At 34.1% G+C, this 11498-nt stretch overlaps 3 protein-coding genes across 3 annotated transcripts; 2 read left to right on the top strand and 1 right to left on the bottom strand.

The window, feature by feature from the left end:
• Positions 1–2396: 2396 nt before the first annotated feature.
• On the top strand, positions 2397–4274 carry RCK1 (putative serine/threonine protein kinase RCK1; the record flags this gene model as incomplete). The annotated part of the gene is made up of 1 exon (XM_003671714.1): positions 2397–4274. One exon carries the CDS (start codon positions 2397–2399, stop codon positions 4272–4274), a length of 1878 nt encoding a protein of 625 aa, XP_003671762.1.
• A 482-nt stretch (positions 4275–4756) lies between these two features.
• Positions 4757–8020, top strand: AMS1 (alpha-mannosidase; the record flags this gene model as incomplete). The annotated part of the gene is made up of 1 exon (XM_003671713.1): positions 4757–8020. One exon carries the CDS (start codon positions 4757–4759, stop codon positions 8018–8020), a length of 3264 nt encoding a protein of 1087 aa, XP_003671761.1.
• A 214-nt stretch (positions 8021–8234) lies between these two features.
• On the bottom strand, positions 8235–9968 carry AIM14 (putative metalloreductase; the record flags this gene model as incomplete). Its single annotated transcript, XM_003671712.1, has 1 exon — positions 8235–9968. The coding sequence occupies one exon, from the start codon at positions 9966–9968 to the stop codon at positions 8235–8237; it is 1734 nt and encodes a 577-aa protein (XP_003671760.1).
• Positions 9969–11498: the final 1530 nt, after the last annotated feature.

The raw sequence follows: 11498 nt of genomic DNA, 5'->3' as shown, positions 1-11498 counted from the left end.
AGAGAATATTATATCCTATCACATAATATCTCATCACATAACATTACATCACATAACATCGCATCAGATCCTCACCGAAAGGATCATCACATCACCGAAAGGAACATACTCATCGATAGACATACTCATCGATAAACATACTACTCATACTACTCACCGATAGACAGTAATACACATCCATAGGATTGATAATTATCTGCTATTCATCGAGCTTAGTGTACGTATATTATAAGAGCTACAAGATATAAGTTTTGATACTGGTAATAATTATCTGCCGGTATAGATCTAACTATTGAGCTTATATTGGATACAGAGATAATAGAATAGTAGATATTGCATTCGTTATCTTCTAATTTCTCAAAAGTAGAAATATCAGAGATAAGACACACCAGATTCGTAACTCATTATCAAGGTAATCAAGATAATAAGGACACAACTTCACCCAAACTGGTCATAACAGACGTAAAAGATTTCATATCATAGACGTCTATAATTTTTTTATAAAGGATCAAGGTGCAGGGTAAGTTGACTTATAGTCGGCTGTTAAATAAGAGTGCGGTTTATATATTATCGCGAGGTAATATATCACAAAATCGTGACAATAATCCATAACTAATAAAAAAGATAATGTTTCTCTAAGAGGGAAATACACTTCACACCTTGTATTTGGTAAAGCCCAAAGCTTTATTCAACGATTCCTTTAGCATGTACCTACGTACAGAAGTAACGACGTTGTAATATGGAGTAGGAATTCACATCTTGAGAAACGGCGGTAAGTAAAATAGAGATCTTTTAACGTAAGTTTTCCACAGACCAGGAACTTCAAAGAAAGTACAGTATATATTACACATATGAGATATGTAGAACAAAAATGGCGTCATCTTCAAGGAAGGTTTCTAAAGCAGTAAAGAAGAGAGAAAAAATCAATAAGCATCTTTTTATCCTTCTGGCTTTGTCTAATAAAAAAACATACCTAGACAACTACGTTAAAAGTGTCGGAACAGAGGACCCGGCAAGCAGAAGCCATGTTGTATGCTTACATGGAGAGTCATAAATTACGAAGCATTTCCTAAATTGTTTATGCAGATGCATTAGGTAAAAGAAAGAGGAATGTACGTATGCATGGTTGAACAATACATACTATTTTGGAATAAAGAGGGGTAATTGTTTCAAAAGTGGCTTTAAAATTGGTATATTGGAGACAGTTGACAGGAATCGAATTATTTATGAGCCAAGTTCAGGGGAGGGATACTCACAATGAAAAATATAGGAGTTACATCAAAGTATCCGGTTTTTCCCAGAAGGCGTATTTTCAGTGAGAATTTTCGTTAGAAACTCCGTCCCTTCTCTGGTTTCTTATTTGACTTCTTGTGTCCCTCTCTTTGACTCTTCAGGATCCAGGAATCGTCATTTGGGTTGTCAAATTCAGCCGGGAGGGGAAAATTAAAGGAACAAACCATCCACAGAAATGCCCGCGCGAACAGGACAGTAATACCAAATGCCACGGGGGCTCTGTCTCGGCGAGGAAGATTTTCATCTATGGATGCCATGGGCATTTGTACCTCTTCTCCTTTGAGACGCAAAGTTTGGTTTCGTGGCATTTACTTTTGTGAGGAGAACTTTTTCCAGGACAAGAAATGGGCAATGGGCAACGATCAATGGTCAATGGGCAGCAGCTTCGGTAGCAGCTTGGACAGCTTGGCACTAGCGGAGTAATCATTGCCGTTAAACGGAGTAGCAACTTTAAACCTTCCTTCCCACATACCTATACACTATGTGGAGAGGGCACCACGCAGGTAGAGAAGCCCCATTATCGAGCTCCTGAGAAGAATATACAGACAAATTGCGGGAATGTAAACCGGTGTTTCGAGAACCGGTTTGCCCCTACATCGAAGGCAATAACCCTCTACGTAACAATAGAATTACGTCCCTGACACAATATACTCAATACCCATTCTGATGTAACGTATAACACCATTCACTATATTATAGCTGCAGTTCAACAATCTGTCAAGCCTTTTCTATAGCAACATGTGTCCCTCCCCAATAATATACAAGTTTGAAATCATGGGATTACTACTCTCCACCTGAACTATAGAACCTACTCCAGTTTTCTTATTTTGGGAGTACGAGAAACTTTTCTCTATTCATTATATGTTTCCTTCTTATCATCCTTAAATCGATGAACTTATTAATATATATAAGATCTTCTCTTATTGCTTAATCATCGAGAATATCTTTCTCATACATCGTTTCCTTGTATTTACTTTCTTTCTAATCATACTGGGAGAAATAACCAACAGATCAAATTGTAATTTAAATACAAAAACATTCCAAAACAAGTTTAGATCACTAGTATTTAAACTCAACTAACAAACATATAGATTCTTACGAAAATGCAAAATATTAAAGGCTGGCTCCATATCAACCCCAAAGCTGCTAAAGGAACGTTTGCCCCTAATAATAACGTCACATTTTCAACTGCGGACACATATAAGATACCTAGAGGTAGCATATTCCTACCTTCTAATATACATGAATTCTCTAATTCTAATTCAAACTCGCATGGTTCTCAAACTGACAAAACTAATTCTTATTTTGTTGAAAATACTCAATATACTTACGATAACGTCACAACTGCTTCCACAAACGATCAATACCACTATGCCAATAATTATAATAATAATAATAATAATAATAATAATAATAATAATAACAACGATAACAATCTAGATGCCTTAAATATTGATCCAAACCTTGATTTGGACCTTGGTTTCGATTTCTATTCTGGTTCTAGTTTTGGTTCATCATCTTCTGAAGCCTTTTCTCATAATAAGAAGAATAACAGGCAGAAAAAGCAAACTCAAGCCAAAATAAACTTCAAATTCAATGAGCAATCTGAATTAGAAAGTTATACCTTATTAGAAAAAATCGGTAAGGGTGCCTTTTCCGTTGTCTACCGTGCAGCTCCAATAATGTCATCGACGTCTAAAACTTCTTATTTATCTGAAGTCTATGAAAATGTTGCCATTAAAGTTATTAAAAAAGTGGATTTGAAGGATTCCACATCAAAACTGGATACCAAACATTCCACATCAAGGGAGCAAGTCCTAAAGGAAGTTTCTATTCACCAACAAGCATCTTCACAATGTCCAGAAATCGTTGATTTTATTGATTTCATTGAAACAAAATCTTATTATTATATCATTCAAGAATATTTGAAAGGTGGTGAAATTTATGATGAGATTGTAAAATTCACATATTTTAGTGAAGATTTGACACGTCATGTTATTCAACAATTAGCTCATGCGGTTAAACATTTGCATACATTAGGTATAATTCATCGTGATATCAAACCTGAAAATTTATTATTTGAACCCATTGAATTGATTCCATCTCAAGTTCGTAAACTAAGGAAAACAGATAATCCATTTACAAAAGTAGATGAAGGTGAATTTAGACCAGGCATTGGTGGGGGAGGAATTGGTAAAGTGAAATTAACTGATTTTGGTCTTTCCAAGAAACTATTCAATGAAACTGCTGATACTCCATGCGGTACTATTAGTTATGCATCACCAGAAATCATTAGAAATAAATCATACACAACAAAGACAGATTTATGGGGTATTGGATGTGTTCTTTATACTTTATTATGTGGATTCCCACCTTTCTATGCTGATCAAAATAAATCTATTACTAGGAAAATCCGTCATGGAGATTATCATTTTTTAGCACCTTGGTGGAATGAGATTAGCCCGGAAGCTCAATATTGTGTTTCAAGATTATTAGAAGTGGATCCTAAAAAACGTTATAGCATTGATGACTTATTAAATGACCCATGGTTGAATAAATACAATGATATTATTCCTCGTAATTCCAAAATATTCTCTCAACCAAATCATAATTTTTTACAAGGCAGTTCTGGCGAGAAAAGAAGATTAATCGATAGAAACAGTTTATCTGATATAGGATCTTTACTCCAAAACTCAAGTAATATCGGGACAATAACTATCCGCCAAAATAACCAGCATGATGATGAAGATCTTCGCAGGAAATATCCTTCGACTAACGGAAAAGACACAATTTTTGAAACTGGTATTTCCTCTACTCAAGTATTCCATGATTATCTTTCAGATAACACCTCACTCCATAGTCTATTTGAAATGGACTTGAATACGTCGACGATATTTAAAAGAAGAAACATGAAGAACAGTAACAGCAATAGCAATGTATACATTCAAAAAAGTATACCTTTACTATCCATATCTGAATAAGTACCTCAAAGACAACAAACAAGAACTTTGTAAACCATATAGATTTGAAAAAAATACTTCATAATAATATTAACAACCATTATATAATAACTAATATATTCACTTACCGAAGCTCTTTTGCTTCTACCTATAATTAATACATATCAGATAAGAAAAATAAATGTGACGGAGAAAGCTGTCGTTATGGGGAAATCCGCGGTATTGAAATAAGGGGCGCCTAGACCTTTGAAACACCGAAGTTTTAATACGTACGTAAACAACATCCCATAAATCCAGGTAAGGGAAAGGAAGGCAAATCTATGTAAGATGCACACCGTGTCATCAATATCTAATTCTACCTGCCTAGTATACAAAAGAACAGATATCCCTTTTCTTCCTATTTTTTTGAAGATTATGTAACTAGTTGTGTAACTAGCTGCTTTAACAAATAAAGAAGATATAACATAGAATTCAAGAGTACACGATTCAAATACTTTAACGAGATGTCTTCCTCATCATCGTTTACTAGGATCAACTATGACCCCCAATTCAAACCAGTGAAAAGTATCTATGAAAACAGATTACGTCAATTCATAAGCAGTGGAGGAGAATATAAAGATTTAAACCTTCCAAAATTCTACGATAAAGCTCGTATCAGTTTAGACCAATCACACGTGAAATTAAGATGGTACCAAGTCCCCTTTGAAAAGGGATCATCTCCAGTGTCTCCTGATAAGAGACCACCTTGGAAATCAATCATTGAAGCTGCCAAGAAGGGTGAATTGGAATTTCAAGACGCTCATATGGGTCAAGCATTTGGTCCATCCTGGTCTACTACTTGGTTTAAAGTGGAACTGTCAATTCCAAATGAATGGGTTCAATCTAAAGATCAATTGATTTTCCAATTCGATTGTTGCAATGAAGGTGTAGTTATTGACCCTGAAACTTTGGTCCCAGCTACTGCATTCTCCGGGAATGGTGAAAGAACAGAATATCTTTTGCCAAAAAATGAAGATGGTGAATATTTCTTTTATATTGAAACAGGGAATAATGGTATGTTTGGTTGTGGAGAAGGTTCTACAATTAACCCTCCTGATAATAATAGAACTTTCCAATTGAAAAATGCTGATATCGTCTGGCCTGATTGGGAAGCTCGTGCGTTATATATTGATTTTTGGATGCTTGGAGATGCTGCTAGAGAGCTACCTGATGATACATTCCAAAAACATCAAGCAAGACAAATTGCCAATAAATGTATGGATTTATTTGATCCTCAAGATAGATCTAGTGTCAAGAAATGTCGTGAATTTTTGAAAAAGGAATATTTTGATGAATTCAATGGTACTGAACGAGTTTATTCTCATGGTGATCCGGATGGATTTACAAGCGTATATAGTATCGGTAATTGTCATATTGATACCGCATGGTTGTGGCCCTTTGCTGAAACTAAGAGGAAAATTGTTAGATCTTGGGCTTCTCAATGTACTTTAATGGATGAGTATCCAGAATACCAATTCGCTGCATCACAAGCACAGCAATTTAAATGGTTATTACAAGAACATCCTGAATTCTTCAAGAATGTTTTAGTTCCAAAAGTTCAACAATCTCAATTTTTTCCAATCGGTGGTTCATGGGTTGAAAATGATACTAATATCCCAGGTGGTGAATCATTAGCAAGACAGTTTTTCTTTGGTCAAAGATTCTTTTTGAAATATTTCGGTATAAAATCTGATATCTTTTGGTTACCAGATACATTTGGTTACTCTTCACAAGTGCCTCAATTATGTCAACTATCAGGTATCACAAAATTTTTAACACAAAAATTATCTTGGAATAATATTAATAGTTTCCCTCATTCCACTTTTAATTGGGCTGGTATTGATGGTTCTCAATTATTGACTCATATGCCACCAGGTAATACCTATACTGCTGATTCTCATTTTGGGGATGTCTTACGTACGGCAAAGCAAAATAAATCTGCTGAATTTTATGGTGCTGGTTTAATGTTATATGGGAAAGGTGATGGTGGTGGTGGTCCAACTCGTGAAATGTTAGAAAAAATGAGACGTATTAGATCAATGAGTAATAAGAATGGTAATGTCATTCCCAAATTAGAGGTTGGTACTGATGTGGATGAATTCTACCAAGATATTTTAAAGAGAACTAATCAAGGTAATGACTTACCAACTTGGTCTGGTGAATTATATTTCGAATTCCATAGAGGTACTTATACAAGTCAAGCTCAGACGAAAAGATTAATGAGATTAGCTGAAATTAAGTTACACGATGTAGAATGGATTGCAACAAAGGCGTCAATTCTTTATCCAGATGAATATAAATATCCTATTGCCAAAATCAATGAATTATGGGAAAATGTCTTACTATGTCAATTCCATGACGTCTTACCAGGTTCTTGTATTGAAATAGTTTATAAATATGAATCTACTCCACTATTGGAAAAAGTTGTTAAAGAATGTGAAGGTTTGTTAGAAGAAGTTATGACGTTCTTACACGAAAATGGATCCGGGAAAGCTCAAACCTTATCAACTTTAACTTGGTTAAACTCTTTACATGAGACTGAAGATGATAAAGTTGTTGCTGAAGAATTCCATGCAAAGTTACAAGAAAGTAAGAAGTTATTTATTATGTCTAATGGGAAATTATCTGTTTCTGTTGACAGAGTTACAGGCGCCATTGTAAGTATTATTGATCTTTCAAGTGGTAAAGAATTTATTGATTTGAAACATGGAAGAAACAAGTTAGGTGCAAACCAATTTGTTATCTTTGATGATAAACCTTTAAGTTGGCAAGCTTGGGATACTGAATTATACTCAGTCAACCAATATAAATACTTAACTAAAATTGAACATGTCGATGTCATTTCTGCATCGAAAAAAGGTGTCACTATTGAAGTAGTTGTGAAAGTCTCCGAAGATTGTAAAATTAATACCAAGATTACATTACCTGCTGCCAATCCATCCACTTTAGAGGGATCTCAAATTAACATATGCACTATTGTGGAAAATTGGCAAGCAAAGAATAAATTTTTGAAAGTTGAATTTCCTGTCAACATTCGTAATGAATTTGCATCTTACGAAACTCAATTCGGTGTTACTAAGAGACCAACACATTACAATACATCTTGGGATGTGGCTAAATTTGAAGTTTGTCAACATAAATTTGCTGATTATTCTGAATTTTCTAAGGGTGTTTCCATTTTGAATAATTGTAAATATGGGTTTTCTACGCATGGTAACTTAATGAGATTATCATTGCTTCGTTCACCAAAGGCACCGGATGCTCATTGTGATATGGGATCTCATGAGATCAGTTATGCAATTTTCCCACATAAGGGTATGTTATCAGCAGATACAGTGAAGTTAGCACATGAATTTAATTATACCGACAAATATCAATTATCAGTGAATCTTGCAAAAGCGTTCAACAATATTATTAATATTAAGGGTGATGAAAATGTTATTCTTTCCAATATTAAGAGGGGTGAAGATGATAAAGGTATTAAATCTGAGTACGCTTTGAAAACGAATGAGAATGATACCATGGTCGTGAGAGTTTATGAATCTCTAGGAGGAGAGGCCACTGCTACCTTATTTTCTAGTTTACCTATTAAGTCTGTGGAAAAGATTGACAATTTGGAATTAGAAGTTGAGGAACTTGTTACGGTCAAGAAGAATGAAAAGGATATATTTGAAATTCCAATTACTTTAAGACCATTTGAGATTGCTTCCTACAGGATTTCGTTTTAATGTTATAAATTAATTTATATGCCATTATACTGCAGATATATGCTTATACATGAAAAACAAATAAACTAGTTTAATATATCATTACAAAGAAAGTTATATAAAATATCATAGAGTATCAATTAAGTTTATTATTATTATATAGAATATTATTACATGACTACGATTTGAGCAATTTGTATATATTTTATAGAACTAGAAGTTTCTTCGAGTTGTATTAAAATCCATATGATTCAGAGATATAATTAATTGAATTTTTGTTTGCAAAATCCTTAGCATCTCTATTTAATTTATCAGGTCCGCAACAAAACAACCAATTTTCATTACCTTTCATATAATCATTATTATTTGAAGCCATGCTACTTAAATCATCAATGAAATTGAATCTTTTAAAATGGATGGATTTTTTCAACTTAATAATTTCCCTAGTTTGACCATTTATATCATTTTTACTATTTTTACTATCTTCTGAACAACCGTCATTGTCATTGTCATTGTCATTGTCATTGTCATTGTTATCATCGTCGTTAATTTGATCTGAACCTCTCATTAGGGAATCCATTTCGATTTCCATATCATTATTTTCACTACGAGATTTTGATTTAGAAATATAGATTAGAAGTTGAGATTTCTTAGGTAAGTTTCTAAATCTTGCATTTAAATAATCTTCCACTATTTCCAATTGAGCTACATCTCTAATTAACCAAATTAATTTACATTCCTCTATAGAGTCCATCTGGCTTTGATCGACATTGTCATTTTGCGAGAGTGATTGTGTCAAGTATGTGAAGATTGGTAATCCGAATGATATTCCTGAACCACCAACCACAATGGCAATTTTCTTATTTACAGTTGGGTTATAAAAGGTTTCAGGGATTTTTGAATTTTGTTCATAAAAGCCAACCATTATGTATTGTTTATTTTCTTGTAATTTGAATCTAGATTCAGAAATAATGAGATCAATGTATGGATCAGTGGAGACGCTTGCGATAGAATATGGATGTGATGGGTATATCCAAAAGAATGGGTTTAGAATATTATTACATTCGGCTATTCTGATATGAGTGGTCAATGGGAAATTAGCAGTGGGAATGGAACTTCTTGGGATTTGGACTAAGGTCAAATTTGTTTCATCTGATGTTACTTTCTTTTCTATAAAGATTCTTTTCACATATAAAAGTTTCATAACGTTTTGAATGAATAATAGGCAGACGTTGATAATTAAGAATGGGAACATGACACCTGGTCTTGCATGTATTGGAGTCATTATAATGAAGCATAAATTCATGAGATTATGAATGATATAAAATGCTTTATAATTCCATCTTCTAAATGGTTTTGTTGATGCACCAATTAAAAGGATTATGAAACCGAAAAGTATGATACCTACTAAATTCAAAGGTTTTTTACATTGAGCAGCCAAACTGTAACGTTTCACCACTGTCCATCTAACGAAGTATCCGATACTATGAATTATTGCAAATAATGCTAAGAATCTGGATAACCATTTATGTAACGGTACCAAATCGACATAGTTGAACCATTTATGAACTCTGAAATTCAGTAAAAGATTCATGGTAACTAAGACGTAACTTAGTCTACCTGCTCTCTTTAGGTATACCTGAACCACTTTTGTAGCAGGGTATTTCCCCGAATAGAAGGGGACCATTACTAGTATCATTATTATGAAAAGATGGAAGAAGGGATTGAATGAGATGGCCCATCTTAATATTTTAGAAGAGTTCAATTTCATTCTATTTTTCAAATGAATATTGAAATACTGTAAAAATGATAAGATAACGATGTAAAAGAGGGAAACTCCGAGGACGTAGTAACCATATTGAATGTTTGCGAAATGAGTACCGGTACCAGCGCCCCCCTCAGAGTGATTATGACCTTCATGTCTTTTAAATAAGATTGTGTTTGGCATGACTTGAGGAATCATCTTCATTTTATACTTATTGTCTAGCCTCCTCGTATCGAGAACTCTTTAGCAGCAGCACCAAGGGGGCTTAATTCCTAGAAAAAAGAAGAAAGAAACAGCGGCAACAACAGCTGAAAGCCAACCTATATTTATACCTGAGATTATGACCAACTAGCAGAGCAGTCTAGTTTAGATTAACTTAGTGAAAGAAAATGGATGAAAAAAGATCCTGCTTGCCTTTAAAACAAGAATTGTGCGAAGTCAGAGTTATCTCTAAATTTTCGATTATATTCCATGTAGCCTCTATCGGAAGAAATGTCTACAACGTGCGCAGTGTTTCCTTGTTACATACGATCTAAGCAACTGCATCCGATACAAGCCAAAAATCAGGTACCCTTCACGTACGTACAAGAGAGATATACATACAGTAGTTGTTGTTCGTTGGTTGTCAGTTGTTGATAATTGCTCAATGAAATGCACCTCTAAAAGTGGCTGTTACTTACTTACTTACTTACTTACTTATTTAACTGCGTACGTACGAAGTACACCTTAGTAAGTGTTTCGGAGTAATTTTTCGGTGCGTGAATAAATATATGCGATTTTGATACCGCCGCTAATGGCAAATTTCCTTGTTACACGTCAAGTTAGGGCGAAAACAACCAGGGGGAGGGTCGAAATAATAAAAATAACGGTCAATACATAAACTGTAAAAAATTAGTTTTTCTTCGAACTATTAAAATAATTTAGGGTAAATTTTGAGGCTAAAACGCACAAACGATACTAATATATATAAATATTTGAAAAGTTTATCACCTGGTGGCCTTTTCCTTTTTGAATCGGTAAATAAATTACGGTTTGCATTTTATGTACTTGAGCTAAAAACCTTGGAAAGAAATTAGTCTGCTCTGATTTTTTCACCTGATTTGTTTGGAAGTATTATTATGAGGTCAGTAGGCCTCACCAAAATGGTTCTCTGTATCTTGAAAGAACCATCTTGAGTTATAGAGATGGTGCCAGGTTTTTTACGTTACTCTAGCTAAACATTCTGTTCTGTTATTAATTAATTCTTTGTCCTGGTCTCGTTTCAATTCAACACGTACACTGTGTCACAGTATGATTTATTTTAGAATCCTTACCTAGCGCTTAAAAAATTATATAAGGAAGGTGTGATATCATGAATTCCAAATAAAAAAGGGTTATGGACTCTTATTAAATTTTTTAAGTGGCCAAAAGTAAAGGGTTAACAAATTTGAAAACTTTTGCCCGGCTATTTTTGTTAAGCGACTTTCACCGGTAACAACGACTGTACTAATTCGTATTGCAAAAATGGGACAATCGATTGATCGCTTGGCAACAAAGACGATAAATGACAGACTTATTTGAAAGGGAGGCTTTCAATAGCACCGGGTTTTTCTGTCGGCAGAAGTTTTTATCCAAAGGGGCCTTTTTGTTCCTACGAAGATAATAAAACGTGAAGTTTTTGCACCCTTTTTTTTATGTCTTTCATTCTTGCTTTCGTTGTTCTGTTATTAATTAATTCTTTGCCCTGGTCTAGTT

The sequence above is a fragment of the Naumovozyma dairenensis genome, chromosome 8 (genome assembly GCF_000227115.2).
Source record: "Naumovozyma dairenensis CBS 421 chromosome 8, complete genome".
Taxonomy (NCBI): Eukaryota; Fungi; Ascomycota; class Saccharomycetes; order Saccharomycetales; family Saccharomycetaceae; genus Naumovozyma; species Naumovozyma dairenensis.
Note: the sequence above shows the minus strand (reverse complement) of the source record. Positions and strands in the feature narration are given on the sequence as shown.